The sequence below is a fragment of the Lithobates pipiens genome, unplaced genomic scaffold (assembly GCF_037356315.1).
Source record: "Lithobates pipiens isolate NorthernLeopardFrog02 unplaced genomic scaffold, aLitPip1_a1.2 Scaffold_18, whole genome shotgun sequence".
NCBI classification, from domain to species: Eukaryota; Metazoa; Chordata; class Amphibia; order Anura; family Ranidae; genus Lithobates; species Lithobates pipiens.
This window is the reverse complement of record NW_027507758.1, coordinates 168,888,564-168,905,671: the sequence shown is the minus strand read 5'-3', so window position 1 is coordinate 168,905,671 and position 17,108 is coordinate 168,888,564. Positions and strand designations below refer to the sequence as shown.

The 17,108-nt window shown below is 42.4% G+C and overlaps 1 protein-coding gene across 2 annotated transcripts in view; it reads right to left on the bottom strand.

Annotated features, from left to right (window-relative positions):
- The window catches only part of IYD (iodotyrosine deiodinase), a 54,299-nt gene that overhangs the window by 22,303 nt on the left and 14,888 nt on the right, over positions 1 to 17,108 (bottom strand). Inside the window, exon 1 of one of the 2 annotated variants that reach the window (XM_077486365.1) lies at positions 8,363 to 8,404. The exons of the other annotated variant lie outside the window; for it this stretch is intronic. Coding sequence (XP_077342491.1) covers positions 8,363 to 8,381 — 19 coding nt within the window. The 5' untranslated portion in view covers positions 8,382 to 8,404. Of the gene's footprint in view, positions 1 to 8,362; positions 8,405 to 17,108 lie in introns of those variants that run through there. 2 annotated transcript variants of the gene reach the window in all.

Here is a 17,108-nt window from a genome sequence, read left to right as displayed (position 1 = left end):
TACCTCACAACTGTCCCTGATTTTGAGGGACTGTCCCTGATTTGGAGCAATGTCCCTCTGTCCCTCATTCCTCCTCATTTGTCCCTCTTTTTGGTCTGATACATATAGTTGTATATAAAGGGGGTGTGACAGGGGGTGTGTCCTATGCCCACATACATTTGCTAGTAGGTGTCCCTCATTCCCATCTCAAAATGTTGAAAGGTATGGAATAATTATAATGAAAGCTTCCTTTAAAAAGGGGGGCACAAGAAACAGAGAATAATGCCTATTCGTTGGATTCATATACTGTATAGGTGTTTCAAAACCTGATTTGTAAAAGGAAATTTAAGGATTCTTCTACTGCTTATAAACATTTGTTATTTAACAAGAGAATGGAACTGCCGCGTACACACAACCCGACTTTTTGACAGACTAGGTACGACGGTCTTCCCGATGGACTTTTGGCAGAGGTCCGACTGACTTTCTGAACAAACGGACTTGGCCACACACAACCGGACTAAGTCCATTCGAAAGTCCATTCGTTTTGAACGTGATGACGTAAGACAGGACTTAAAAAGGAAGATCAATAGCCAGTAGCCAATAGCTGCCCTTGCGTCATATTTGGTCCGTAGGACTAGCACACAGACGAACAGCTTTCCCAATTTTTAGTCCGTCGGATAGATTTGAAACATGCTCTATTTCTAGCCCACACACGATCAAATTGTCCGACGGACTGATCCCGTTGGACCTAGTCTGCCAGAAAGTACAGTCGTGTGTACGCGACACGAGAAGCACAAAAGGCAGTGTTGCCCACTTTTATCCAAACAGTAGTATAAAAAATAGCAGGCAGAGTTCACCAAGAACTGCCTCCGGGGTCCTGGATTCATATGCAGAGGAGGTTCCTGTCTGCAATGGACCTCAGATTCTCAAAGACACACACACACGTTTGATCTATCTGTAAATGGGCCACCTTTATCTGCTGGGCCTTTGGCACCTCCCTAGCAAAAAAAAAAAAAAAAAAGATGGCCCTAAATGTACTATATGCACCTAAAATCTGTCTGTTTTCAGCTCATAATTTTAAAACCGAGCCATCCCAATCCTCCTCTTCTGGCTCCATCACTTGGGCAAATGCCCTTCCTTGAGCCGCACTTCTTGCATCTACAGACACAAACAACACGGCTCTACCATGCCCCCTGCTCCCACGTCACAAAAATTGTCTCCCACTGCTATCAATTTGTCCACTGAGGAGGGAGAGAGCGGATCGAGATTAGGCTCAGGTAAGTATAATGGGGAGGGGGATCCTTGATACAAAAACATTTTTCTTACCTTAACCACTTCAGCCCTGGAAGGTTTTACCTCTTTCATGACCAGGCCATTTTTTGCAATACTGCACTGCATTGCTTTAAATCACAATTGCACGGTAGTGCGACGCTGTACCCATATAAAATTGATGTCCCTTTTTTCCCCACATAGAAACATATTTCTTTTGGTGATATTTGATCACCTCTGTGGTATATGTGTAAAAACTATATATATATATATATATATATATATATATATATATATATATATATATATATATATGTATGTATGTTTTTTTTTTTTACTTTCTGCTATAAAACATATTCAATAAAAAAAATGTAAAAAATCGAATTTCTTCATCAATTTAGGCCAATATGTATTCTGCTACATGTTTTTGGTAAACAAAAAATCCCAGTAAGCATATATTGATTGGTATGTGGAAAAGTTATAGCGTCTACAAATTATTGTATAGATTTATGGAATTTTTATTTATTTATTTATTTATTTATTTACTTTACTAGTAATGGTGGGGATCAGAGATTTAGCAGGACTGCGATATTGCGGCGGACAAATAGGACACTAAGTTACACTTTCTAGGGATGAGTGACACTAATACAGTGAGCAGTGCTGAAAATATGCACTGTCACTGTACTAATGGCACTGGCTTGGAAGGTGTTAACATCAGGGTTGATCAAAGGGTTAAATGTGTCCCGGGGGGTGCTTGCTAACTGTGTGGGGGTTGCTCTGGGTGAAGACAGAGATCAGTCAGTGTTCCTGTTCGTTTACACAGCCAGATCGCTGTTCTGCCTCTCTCGGGAACGACCGCGGATGGCCAGCGGACATCGGGTCTGCCGGAGCTGATTGCCCAATCAGCACAAAGTTACGCCTCCAATGGCTCGCACCCCAGTGGCTATTGCACGTAATGACATACAGGTACGTGATTTCAACCAATAGAGCTGACCTGCCGTAGTACATGTGCGTTAATTGGTCCGCAAGTGGTTAATGCAGAGAATGCATTGAGGTAAAACACAGAAAGCCTTTAAAACCACTTTAAGCAATTAGAGCTTCCATGGGCTTTTTGTTTTATCATTTTATTTCAATTTATTAATTCTTTTTTTATGTCAAATGACTGCCAGGAAAACAAGCTCAGTGTCAATTCAAGAGTGCCTGTTCATGAGGAAAGTAGTTTAGCCCTAACCTTAGCTCAACACTAGTTATCTGCCAGACTCTGTTGAGAGATCCAGAAGGTTGAATCAGAGATGCAACATGAGCTAGCCTTTCATGTTTGTTAGCTGGCCAATCCCTGGTGAGCTTTTTGTTGATGGCCTCAGCCTTGTTTTAACAAACATCCTGAGCAGATTTCTAGAAGAGCCACTTTTTTCTAAATCTTGGGCTGGGGTCTCTAGAGACACAATTTGGTACTTGATTAAAGAACCTTACCCATGCTAATTTTGCAGCTAAAGGGGACACTGGAACCACATTTGAACTCCCGGTGGTCTGGGACTCGCTCATGTTAATCTAGTAACTGAAGACATAAGATGGGGCCAATGAATTCACACTTAAATTGGGTCTAAACCTTTGAAATAAAAAATGAACAAAGCATATCCTTATATATTGTTTACTTGCATCAATCAATAGTGCCTAGTCTGGATCCTGGCAGCTCTCTCCTTCCTCTGTAATTTGCATTACCCACTTGTGACAGGTTTCTCAATACTAAGCAATCCATGGTGATGGCCCACCTTCCCACCCCAGCACACAGCAGGTGATTTACAGCCTCAGATGTGCAGGTTTTCCAGTGAGGCTGTGTAGAGGCAGGTGGGTTCATTCCCTCCACTCAGGCGTCAGATTACACTCAGCTCTCTGCTCTGTACTTTGCAGTGTGTGATGTCAGATCTCCCCCCCCCCCCCCACTGCCTTCTGGAAGCTAGGAAATACCATCTGATATAAGTACTTTGGAGTTTTCTGGAGGAGAGAGGGCTGTAGATAAACAGGTACAGCCTGTGTGGAAGGATCTTCTTCACTGTGTATCACCTGACACTAGTCATTTCAGGAGGCTTATGTGTAGGTTAATTACAGTGCCTTGAAAAAGTATTCATACCCCTTGAAATTTTCCAAATTTTGTCATGTTACAACCAAAAACGTTAATGTATTTTATTGGGATTTTATGTGATAGACCGACACAAATGGCACATAATTGTGAAGTGGAAGGAAAATGATAAAGGGTTTTCAAAATTTTTTACAAATAAATATGTGAAAAGTGTGGAGTGCATTTGTATTCAGCCCCCTTTACTTTGATACCCCTAACTAAAATCTAGTGAAACCAATTGCCTTCAGAAGTCCCCTAATTAGTAAATAGAGTCCACCTGTGTGTTATTTAATCTCAGTATGAATACAGCTGTTATGTGAAGCCCTCAGAGGTTTGTTAGAGAACCTTAGTGAAAAGACAGCATCATGAAGGCCAAGGAACACACCAGATTGAAAGAAAGTTGTGGAGAAGTTAGAAGAAGCAGGGTTAGGTTATGTTATGTTAAAATGTCCCAAGCTTTGAACATCTCACTAAGCACTGTTCAAGCCATCATCCGAAAATGGAAAGAGTATGGCACAACTGCAAACCTACCAAGACATGGCCATCCACCTAAACTGACAGGCCGGGCAAGGAGAACATTAATCAGAGAAGCAGCCAAGAGGCCCATGGTATCTCTGGAGAAGCTGCAGAGATCCACAGCTTAGGGGGAAAATCTGTCCACAGGACAACTATTAGTTGTGCACTCCACAAATCTGGCCTTTATGGAAGAGTAGCGAGAAGAAAATTATTGTTGAAAGAAAGCCATAAGAAGTCATGTTTGCAGTTTACACAAAGCCACGTGGGAGACACAGCAAACATGTGCAAGAAGGTGCCCTGGTTAGATGAGATCAAAATGCAACTTTTTTGGCCTAAAAGCAAAACGCTATGCGTGGCGGAAAACTAGTACTGCACATAACCCTGAACACACCATTCCCACCTTGAAACATGGTGGTGGCAGCATCATGTTGTTGGGATGCTTTTCTTTAGCAGGGACAGGGAAACTGGTCAGAGTTGATGGGAAGATGGATGGAGACAAATACAGGGCAATCTTAAAAGAAAACTTGTTACAGTCTGCAAAAGACTTGGGACTGGGGCAGGGGTTCACCTTCCAGCATGACCCTAAACATACAGCTAGAACTACAATGGAATGGTTTTGATAAGGGGTTGGCAACCCATCAATTGCGGTCCATCTGTCGACAACCGTTAGGTGGCAGGTGGGCCACAAAAAGGTTCCTGTGCCTCCGATGAAAGCCTTCTATGTGCTGATCCTTGTCTCCCCTTCGAGCCTCCTCCACGGTTGTACCTCGCCTTCTATGTCCCAGCCTCTCTCTCTCTCTCTCCCTCCTGCCTCCATCCTCCTCCGCCGCTGTGAAGTGAAGAAAGCACAGCTCAGGACTGAGGGCGGAAGGGGAGCTTGTGACTGGTTACTTGCACACAGGGTGGTCCTAAGCAACCAATCATCAGCTTGCTGATATGAAAAGTCATTCTGCCATCTCCCAGTCCTCTGTCCAGAACTGTGCTGCCTCCTGATTTCCACTGTGGAAACAGGTAGGACACTGTGCTATGGGAGGGGATAGAAGGGGGGGTTACTGCTATAGGGGAAAGAGGGGGGCAGAAGACACCACTGTGTGTATGTGGGGGGGGGGGGGGGTAATGAGAAGGTGGCAGAGGACATGGTTATGGGCAGGGTCACCTCCATAGCAGTGCCCTCTACCACCCTTCACATCAACCACCCATCCCTGCATTCTGACCACAACGCACTCCTAATCCCTGCATTCTTACCGCAACGCACTCCTGATCCCTGCATTCTTACCGCAACGCACTCTTAATCCCTACATTCTGACCGCAATGCACTCTTAAACCCTGCATTTTGAGTACAACACACTCCTGAACCCTGCATTCTGAGCGTAACGCACTCCTGAACCCTGTATTTTGAGTGTAATGCACTTCTATACCCTGAATTCTGAGCGTAACGCACTCCTGAACCCTGCATTCGCTGCACAACGCGTTTCCCAATTCTTCAACGCCCCTGGTTGGTGAGAGTACTGCTTCGGTACTTGCTTCAGTTACTCACTGTGGTCCCTGATAATAAGGTGGTTGGTCCCTTAGTAGCAACAGCTTTCTTTTTACCATCGACCACGACAGGTTCTCCGGCCGGCAGAATCGTAATTTTTGGTTGGACTGCAAGCCACAGTCCCAACCCTGCGCTGCTCTCTTGCTTCTGGATAGGCCCTCAGACAGCTTGGCCACCAGATGTGCCCAGGATAGGCCCAATCTCTGGCCTAGCAGCCTGGGCAGTACAACACACGTCCACCCAGACAGCTGTCCAGGTGGCACATAACACTGATTATCTGACTCCACCCGAATATATAGGTTCTCCCAGCAGGCCAAGGAATTTAAGAAAACCCCTGGCCTTCCCACACCTGCATAATTACTATTATGTAGCCCAACTGAGAACTATAGCGTCCTGAGTTACGCTTCCAGCCTATAATCGCTGGACTCAAATAGACAAAATATGGCTAGCCCCCATCCACCCGAACAATTTATTGTGGAATACTAATGCCGATGTCCCCTCTACCGCCCTACTACATACCATGAACCTCCTACGCACTGTTTGGAGACAACTAAATTGGAACACACCCCTACAATCTGAGGCCTCCTTGGCAACAGCTTTCTTTTACAACCCTAAACTACCCGACAGGTTAACCTCCCAGATGATTTCCCCCTGGTTGCAGAGGAATCTCTTTCAATATTGACATCTGGTGAACCCAGTTTCTAGGATTTTGTTGCCCTTCGACAAACTCAGACCTAAACACGAACTCCCCCGCAGCGCCTTTTTTGGTTACTTCCAAATCAGGCACTACACACTCACCATCACCCCAACCCTCCAATTGTCTAAGCCATCCCCATTTGAATGCTTAAGCTCATCAGGCCCTACACAGAAAGGGCTGACTTCAGACATATATAAGCTTTTAAACTCCTATGATATGGTCTCTCGGGGGAAACATAGCTATATGCGTAGATGGGAGGAACACCTTGGAGAGCAGTTAACCCTTGAACAATGGGCCATCATATGGTCTTGGGCGACCAAGAGTTCTATGTGTACTCTTTACAAAGAGAACACATACAAGGTACTCTTCAATTGGTACCTAACTCCGTCACGCCTGCATGCTATATATCCATTGGCCTCGGATCACTGTTAGACATGGGCGCCATTCATTCCGTTTCATTCCGTACGCAATTCGTATTTCGTAATTCATGTACGAAATTCAATTCAGATTCATTACGAAATACAAATTTCTGTTAGATTCATAAAAACTTTTAGTTAAAATAACGAAAGTTTGTTGAATTTATCATTATGAGGAGCTCCCACCATCCCTGTGCTGTGCTGACTTCCTGGGTTTTTAACCTTTAGTTTCGTTAATTTTCGTAACAATTACGAATGTTCGTTATGCTGAATTTATCATTATGAGGGGTCCCCTCAATCCCTGTGCTGAATTTCCAGGTCTGTACACCTGCTGTGTCCATTATGAGGGGTTCCCACCATCCCTGTGCTGAGTTCCTGGGTCTGAGTGTACACCCGCTGTGCCCATTATGATGGGTCCCCACCATCCCTGTGCTGTGCTGACTTCCTCTGATTTGGTGAACAAAACACCAGTCATGTTTCTGTTAATTTGTATCTGAAATTCTGAAATTGATTAAGGAAATTTCGTATGAAATTCGTAAGCATAGAAATTCCCATAGGGTTCCCACCATCCCTGTGCTGACTTCCTGGGGTTTTAACTTTTAGGTTCATTAACTTTTCGTAACAATTGCGAATTTTTGTTAAGATGAATTTATCATTATGAGGTGTTCCCTCCATCTCTGTGCTGTGCTGACTTCCTGGGTTTTTAACTTTTAGGTTCGTTAACTTTTCGTAACAATTACGAATTTTCCTTATGAATTTGGATCCGAAATTCGTAAATGAAATTTTGTATTTCGTACGGAATTCGTATGCATAAAAATGTGTATTTCGGATTCATATGAATGTACGAATTTCTGGAAATTTATACGAATTTTTGTTTCGTACGAAACTAATCACACATGTCTAATCGCTGCTGGAGGTGTCTCCAGGATCGGGCACGCTACTTCTTATTTACTGGAGCTGCCCATCCCTCCAACCCTATTGGCATTCGGTCCAGGGGCTGCTCCAGCGGCTGTTCGAGGTAAATATCCCTCTCTCCCCTAAGTTTTTTTTACTGGGCCCCCCCCCCCTAAACTTTCCACACTAGCCAAAAAGTTGGCCACACAAATATTAACAGCAGCTAGATGTCTAGTAGCCCTCTACTGGAAACAATGAAACCCTCCGTCTCTAACCGATCTTTATTCCAGAATTAGGGATGTGGAGGTCATGGAGTCCATGACAGCTAGGCTAGCAGACCGGGTGGACCAACATACAGCAACATGGGAACCATGGCATCAAAGAATAGACCCCCCATGATCTCATGAGACCCCCCCCCCCCCCGTTCTGTACAATATGATTGTTCGAAGCCCAGGAGAGACACGCCCTTCAGATTGAGACTTTCTTATACTTCTTCTTTCCTCTCCCCCTCTCCTCTCACCCCCCCCCCCTTTTTCTTCTCGCTCTTCTTCTTTCTATTATTCTTCCCTTCCTCCTCTTCTCTTTCTTCTCTGGGATAGCGGGCCATGCAAATATAAATCGCGGACCCTACTGATGGTCTGTTTGTTAGAGAAGCCTGCATTGTGATTACTTCAGCGCTACCTCTCCCTGTTACATAGTGCGGCTCCTTTTTGACCTATGTCTGTGGATTGTGTGTTAATTCTGTCATACGTAGACCTCCATGCCCATTCCAGAGCTGTTTGTGACTACTATTTCCCTTTTATTACTTTATTCTCCTTTGTTTATGTTTTATACCACTGTATTGCATATGTTGAAATCTAATAAAAATTGTCAATTATAAAAAAAAGAAAACCCCTGCCCATTGGCTGAGATACCCCATATACCCATAACCTGACCTTGCAGTGGTCTTCTCATATCTAGTTCCACTGGGTACCCGACCACCTAGTGGTAGAAGAAAAAAGTGCAATAAGGTCAATTTTAGGGAGAAATCAATTGATCTCTAACAATTAGCCAAGATGACTATTCCTGGCAAGTACATTTTTGAGGGGCAACCCTGCCTAAACTCCAGGGTGCTACACAGTGAAAGATAGTTCTACAAACTATTGACTCAGGGTGGGCTGAATACAAATTCACGCCACACTTTTCACATTTTTTATGGAAAAAAAATGAAAACTATTTATAATTTTCCTTCCACTGCACAATTATGTGTCCCTTTGTGTTGGTCTATCACATAAAATCCCAATAAAATACATTTACATTTTTGGTTGTAATGTGACAAAATGTGGAAACTTTCAAGGGGTATGAATACTTTTTCAAGGCACTGTATTATTTTAAACCTCCATTGGCTTCTTGATGCTGCAATCACTACCTGGGTACAGAGAAAACACAAGAACCTCTGCTTCATTCAGAAGACATCCAACTGTTTGGGTATGCTCCCCACTGTTCTCTGTTTTTGTGCAAAAAAACTCCTCAAGACATCCATTGACTTGGACTGGACTGCCATTACTAGAGGTACAAGCGAGTGACAATTATGCCTGGGGACAAGGTTCATCCTATTTAGTGTCCCCACTTATACTACACAAGTACAAAATGAGTGGGGGGCGACAACGACGACTGCCAGAGAGCCAGCCCTCAGTTTACTATGCAGGTGCATTGTGTTTTAGTAGTCTGAAGAGAGAGACATCTAGGGATTTTTAACAACAGGGCTACACAAAGAATTTGTGATTTATTTAAATTGTGATTTATGTATAAGGCCCTTTGCTTCATTTAGGCTGATACATGGGAAATTTACTTCTAAAAGGTGACAAAACGTTGCAATTGTAATCGCTAACTGCACCTTTTAAAATAGCATTAACTGCATATACAGTGCTGTGAAAAACTATTTGCCCCCTTCCTGATTTTTCCTTTTTTTTGCATATTTGTCACACTTAAAGTGATTGTAAAGCCAGAAGGTTCTTTATCTTAAAGGAGAAGTCCAGCCTGAGCTAGTTTGGCTGGGCTTCTCCCACGGGTCACAGGAGTGCAATCTGTTTTGCACTCCTGTGACTCGTTTTCAGCAGAGAGCAGTCTTAAGTCCACTGTCTGGTGACGTCACACAGATCAGTTCAGGCACCACATCATCCCGACTCTGGAAGGCTGAGTCCGCCAGGTGCCTAAACTGATGGGCATCTCAGCCTCTCAGTGAGCCACTGAGAGGCTGAGACGGCCGCTCCCCATCCCTCCACAGCTCAGCACTCCAATGAGTGTGGAGGAGCAGAGCGGAGAACTGCTGACTGCAGTAGCTATCCGCTCTGGGAGATGAGAGCCATCGGTGATGTTTGATGGCTCGGTTCTCAGTGTAGAGGCAGCGGGGGACAGATCCAGCATCGGTCCAATGCTGCATCCACCTAGGTAAGTGAATATGGTTAAAAAAAATGTCCATACTCCTTTAATGCATTATATGCATTAAGATAAAAATCCTTCTGTGTGCAATAGCCCCCCCCCCCCCAACATCACCTCAAAATGCACCTAGCACAGCATTTACTCCTGACCAGTGTTTCCGTGTTTATTACAGGTCCTAATACCATATCCCTTCATGGAAATATTATGTTGCCATTTATATTAATAAGTAGATGTTTCCTGAACCCTTCTCTTATTTGAACTAGGCAGTGGTAATTGTACATGTAGCACTAACCCCCAAAGGAGCTGCTGGTTTGATTGGGCTTACCGTTACCTTCTTCACCTCGATTTGCGTCTAGGGGTTTCACGTGGTAGATGGCCCAGAAACTTTAGAGACTGACGACAGATCCGCTTAAAGGGATTTTTATTTACAAAAACTTAATTAACGAACAGTCTCTTAGTATAGGATCAGACAGTTAGGAGGAAAGTTCAAGTACTCTTAGTGTCAAAGTCAATAAAAAAAGGACTTGCTAACTTCGACTAAATCCAGAGAATAGCCATTCACAGCTGGATAGTCCCTCTCTCACAAGGCCTAGCAGCCAACAAGGTGCTTAAATCAGGAACAAGTCTCTGCCACAGGCGTTGTTGTAGAACATGTAGGAATATTCTCTGCCACAGACGTTGTTCTAGAAATGTAGGGAACTAGAACTTGTAGAACATTTGTGTGGCACCAGTATCTTTCAGCCGTTTTGGCGATATCCACGAGACTGGATTTACTTAGGTCCCTCAGCCTCACCAGGCTCTTGCTAAGAAGCCAACCCATACGTGGCCTTCTTCTGAAGAGTCCTTCCCTGGATAGCTACGAAGTTGCTGGGCCTCTCCACAAACGGAGACGGAACTGGACCACCTCGGAATCCATTCTTTAGTTTCCTTGCATCGGGCTAGCCAGCCCCGAGACATAAAGTTGGGTGGATCCGCACCCCAGGCCATAGCTTTCCCGGGGGCTGGTCAGGAGGACCAGGACCATGGAGTCAGAACATACTTCTGGACCGGAACCCCCGAACCACGTGACATCCGCATCTTAAGTACCCTCTCCCAGAAAGCACAGCAAGAGTGAAACTCCCACTGGGCTGGCTCCGAGAGAAAGTAACCTTAAAGCACCCAACCAGACTGTGGTTCCATGCCTGCCAGAAGAGACAGTGCCCCCTATGGCCAGGCTGAACACCCTATAGTCCAATCAGACTGATGCTGAGGTCCAAATTTGGAATAATTATACCCAAACCAAACTGCAGTTCAGGTGTTAATTTCAAAAACAAAGCGCGTGCTCTTCAGGAGCCAGCGCTACATACATATCTGGGAATTGTCCAGCTATTACCTGTAGATTTTAGCTTTTCTAAGCCTGAAAGATATCATGATCCTGATAGAACACTAAACTACTGATGGACTAACAAAGAGGACCAGAGCAAAGAGCTCTCAATTTTGATGAAGAGAGAGTTGGAAAGAGGCATGGATTGTTCTCTCTTCTTCAGGCCATGGAGTGGATTTGTCAGCATTAAATAAGGTGAGGATTACATCTTGGAAACAGAGTGGCTAATTGTAGTAAAGATGGGAGGCAGATTGGGCTCCAATGACTGCTACTGTATTTTATCGCTTAGGTATTTTCTATTTATTGACCATAGATTGTCACCACAGTCTATCTGCTTCTTGTTTAGACCTGCTTTTATGTGACTGAATGACAAGAGCTACAAATGAAGCTAATAGTGTAACAAACCATGTCCATTAGGGTTACCCCCTTTCACCAAGTCTACCAATGCATCACCATTGAACACTTTGCATAATACACTTTCTTTAGCTTGCAGAAATCTGTCCTTACCATAAAGGGGCCAATTGGTTGTGTTTGTCCCCTAGACACACAGTTCCTAGTCCTTCCCTGTTGTTGCCCAAGTATTTTCACAATTGTGTGTTATACATTGAAAATAATAAACTAATGACAGCGCTCAACAGTGATGGAATGTAAGTCTTTGGGGTTGATTTACTAAAACTGGAGGGTGCAAAATCTGGTGCATGTGCATGGTAGATTCTACCTTCAGCTTTTTAAATGAATCTTTGACAAAAAACCTGGAAGCTAATTGGTTTCTTTGCAACGCTGCACCAGATTTTGTACTCTGTGGTATTAGTTAATCAACCCCTATATCTGCTAAAGTTTTCATTATTGGCACAGTATCTCTTTCTTCAACATAGTGTAGTACAAAAAAACATCCACTTCCTTGCAGCACTCTCCAGTCCTCATAAAAACTGTAACTAAAGCAAAGAACGCACAGGCATAGTTTAAGATCCTCAAAAAATATTTAATCAGGTAAAATAAATATATTGTACTCACAAAAGTGGTACAAGGACACGTCTCACATACAGCTCATAAATGTATATACCCTGGCACAATTTATGATTTCTTGGACATTTTTTTCAGAGAATATGAATGATAACACAAAAACTTTTCTTTCTCTCATGGTTAGTGTTTGGCTAAAGCCATTTATTATCAATCAACTGTGTTTACTCTTTTTAAATCATAATGGCAACAGAAACTAGCCAAATGACCCTGATCAAAGGTTTACATACCCCAGTTCTTAATAACATGTATTGCCCCCTTTAACATCAATGGCAGCTTGAAGTCTTTTCGGGTATTTGTGGATGAGGCTCTTTATCTTCTCAGTTGGTAAAGCTGCCCCATTCTTCTTGGCAAAAAGCCTCCAGTTCCTGTAAATTCTTGGGCTGTCTTGCATGAACTGCACGTTTGAGATCTCCCCAGAGTGGCTCAATGATATTGAGGTTGGGAGACCGAGATGGCCACTCCAGAACCTTCACTTTATTCTGCTGTAGCCAATGACAGGTCGACTTGGCTTTGTGTTTTGGATCATTGTCATGTTGGAATGTCCAAATACATCCCATGCGCAGCTTCCTGGCCGATTAATGCAAATGTTCCTCCAGTATTTTTTGATAACATACTGCATTCATCTTGCCATCAGTTTTGACCAAATTTCATGTGCCTTTGTAGCTTACACAAATCATCATTGGCCTTGATGACTCCTCTCCAAATGAAGCATTAATGATTGTGGCCAAAAAGCTAAATTTTGGTCTCATCACTCCAAATTACGTTGTGTCAGAAGGTTTGAGGCTTGACTCTGTGTTGTTTTGCATATTGTAACCGGGATACTTTGTGGCATTTGCGTAGGAAAGGCTTTCTTCTGGCGACTCGACCATGCAGCCCATCTTTCTTCAAGTGCCTCCTTATTGTGCATCTTGAAACAGCCACGCCACATGTTTTCAGAGAGTCCTGTATTTCACCTGAAGTTATTTGTGGGTTTTTCTTTGCATCCTGAACCATTTTCCTGGTAGTTGTGGCTGAAATTTTAGTTGGTCTACCTGACCGTGGTTTGGTTTCAACCCCTCATTTTCCAATTCTTGATTAGAGTTTGAACAATACTGATTGACATTCTCAATTCCTTGGATATCTTTTTATATCCCTTTCCTGTTTTATACAGTTCAACTACCTTTTCCCGCAGATCATTTGACAATTCTTTTGCTTCCCCCTTGACTTAGAATCCAGAAACGTCAGTGCAACACTGGATGAAAGATGCAAGGGTCTGTCAGGAGTCCATAAACTCATTGACCTTTTATATACACACACAAACTAGTTACATGCAAACAGATCACAGGTGAGGATGGTTACCTTTAAAAGCCATTCAAACCCCTCTGTGTCAACCTGTATGCATGTTATCAGGCCAAAATCGCCAGGGTATGTACATTTTGGATCAGGGTCATTTGGGTAGTTTCTATTTTCATTATGATTTAAAAAGAATAAACACAGTTGATTGATAATACATTTCTTCAGCCAAACACGAACCATAAGTGAAAGAAATGTTTTTGTGTTATCATTCATATTCTCTGAAAAATGGCCAAGAAATCATAAATTCTGCCAGGGTATGTAAACTTATGAGCACAACTGTAATTCCCATGAGGAACATCTAATTTATCCATTTAATTTAAAGACCAACCTCTAATATCCTGTTTAATGTGTTTTATGGCCCAATGAAAAGGTGCTGCCTCGAAACGTGTTAACAAGGATATTAGAGGACAATCTTCAAATGAAACACTGATTGACAGATGGAATGTTTCTTATGGAAATTATGTAAGTGGTGCCTCTTTATACCACTTTTGTGAGTACAATATACTTATTTTAACTAAATAAAGATTTTTTGGGGATATTACACTATGTCAGTGAGCTCTCTGTTTCATTTACAGTTACATATGTATTGCCCTGATTGCCATTGTGTTAGCCAGTGTCACTTGTGGAGCCCGAGATCATCAGCCTAGCACAATGATAAAAGCAAACAGTCCTTTTTTTATTCCAAACAAAACCAACCAGCAAAGAGAAAAACATCTTTTGTACAGAAAATAGTCCACACTGTGGTTCAAATTATAAGTTAATGGCGCACCATACCACCATATCAGCCCCACTCTGGGATTTTTGGGTTTCTTGTGGGCTTCAGGGATCCCAAAGAGGAGGCTTTCACAGCTCAGAAACTGTGGCTCAATGCTAAGCTCAGTTCACTCTGGTCACACAGGTGTCCAGCTCACTCTCTCACAGGCAGGTGCCAACTGCTTCATCTTTCTTTTCTTGACTCTGAGACACCTAGATTAACCCCTTTAGGATCAAAGTCCCTGTAATCAGGGTTTGGAGGTTCTACCTTCCCGCATGGGTGAGATTCCTAAGTACTCAACATTACCTTAAAACTGTTCTCATTAAAAAGGACCATAACCAAAATAGTGGGGAAATATCCCTGCCAATCAAGGCCCAACCCTGGTGATCTGTATAGTACAAAGGGCAGCACAGTGGCTTAAGTGGTTAGTACTTCTGCCTAGCCACACTAGGGTCATTGGTTCAAATCCCAACCATGGCACTACCTGCCTGCAGTTTACATGTTCTCCCTGGGCCCGCGTAGGTTTCTTCCCACATTCCAAACACGTGCGACCTTAGACTGTAAGCTCCTTGATGATAGGGACTAATGTGAATGTACAGTATATATCTAAAGCACTGAGTAAATTGCCAGTGCTCTCTAAGTACCTGCAATGATAATATTTCCCTAATTTCTAGTGTATTGCCTGAATATCACCCAAACTGAGTGTTGCCCGTGTTTGCAAAATTGCCACTGTGTTACTACCACAATGCCAAAATTGCCATTGTGGTGTTTGTATATTGACACTATTGCCCTTGTGTTAACCATATATTTCATAAATGCCAGGGTGCTGCTCATATATGTAATATTTGTTTTGCCTGTGTATTGCCACATATTCTAAAGTCATATGTCTTGTACACACGGTCGGCAGGGTTGCCAACCTCCCGCAGCATTTTTTACTGACAAAACATGGAAAATGTACTGGTGGAGGACATTTTTTACTGGCAACCTGAGAAATTACAGAACTCCTATTGAAAACGAACACAGTGAATATTTGAACAGCATAAACATGAGCTGGAAACACTGACAATACCTATAACAAAGTAATTTGCTTGATTTACACTTAAAAGGTCAAAACTGCATGACATTATCAGCCCCTGATATTTACTGGCAGTTGTAAAAAAATCACTGACATTCCGACAACAAAATCCATCGGATTTTTTTTGACGGATTTTCTGCCAAGCTTGTCTTGCATACACACGGTTGGATAAAGTTGTTGTAAAATCCAATAGTTTGGAAGAAGGTGACGTTCGTTACGTACGATGGGACTACGTAGAGGCTAGTAGCCAATAGCTTTGGTCTCGTAATTTAATCTGAGCATGTGTGGCACTTTGTCCGTTGGAATTTTCTACAAACAATCGGAAAAAGTCTGATTGGATTTTGTTGTCAGAAAATTTTAGATCCGGCTCTCAAACTTTTACCGACTGAAAAAGTCAGATAGAGCTCACACACGATCGGATTTTCTGACAACATAATCCGATCGGACCTTTTCCGTCAGAAAATCCGACCATGTGTACAGGGCATAAGAACACTGGTGTCTGACCAAGTCAATGCTCTTTGTTTTGGGCTGCCATAATATTACAAAATGAACCCCCAGAAGAGGCCTTCCACTATCAAACCACATCCTGAAAAAAAAATAATACAATTCTGGCAACACCCTTAGTTCATCTTGGTACTTGAAAATTGGTCTCTCTTACCTTCACAATTCCAGGGTTTCAAAAGTTCCAAAAACAAAATTTGTATGCATATCAGCATGTTCTAAGCATGGCAGTAATATGGATCAACTGTGAGTATAGGATTATATACATATTTTTTGGGTTGAACTAGATGGACTTGTGTCTTTTTTTCAACCTAACTATGTAACTATGAAAGGGGGTCATTAAATATTGCTTCAGTCCTCAGCCTGTGATTCGATTCTCTATTTCTCTTCCTGCAAAGGAATTGGGGGCCCCAAGCAATAACCTGTACATATTCATTGCTATGTGCAGGGATATGTAATTAGCGGACCTCCAGCTGTTGCAGAACTACAAGACCCATATGGCATAGCAAGACTCTGACAGCCACAAGCATGACACCCAGAGGCAGAGGCATGATGGGACTTGTAGTTTTGCAACAGCTGGAGGTCTGCTAAATGCATATCCCTACTATAGTGCAATAATTCAGAAGGATTTTGCCATGCCATTATCAAAGCTGAATATATACAGTATAACTCAGATTGGTTCTACTAAGCCATTATCAGAGCAGAAAAGCAGTTGCTGTGTATTGTGAAGTTACAATGTAGAGATGTGAATATTTCATTTCTATTGCATGGTTTATATTCAGCTTTATTGCTCAGGAATCTACATCATAGTATACAAAAGCTTTAGATAATATACTCAATTTATAAATTGCGGAATATGAGGAAAATTCAAGAAGCTGGACCCTGGGAATTTCTGCATATTTTTTGGTGCGTGTGTTTTATCAAAAGTATGTTATTATATAGAATACATAATTACACACTTCTTTCTCTATTCTACGTATTATTAAAATTGGATATATTTGTAAACTGCAGAAATATTCACACTGCATAGCCTGGAACATTTTTATAAATGCCTCTATTATGTTTTCATATTCCCTAAACAACTGTGCTTAAAGATATCTTCATTACTAGGGTTTATTGAATCCATTTTATACAGAACAGACAGAATACAGAACAGTTTCCGGGGAGATAGAATCCAATCTTAACAACATGATGTGGAAACAAACTGAT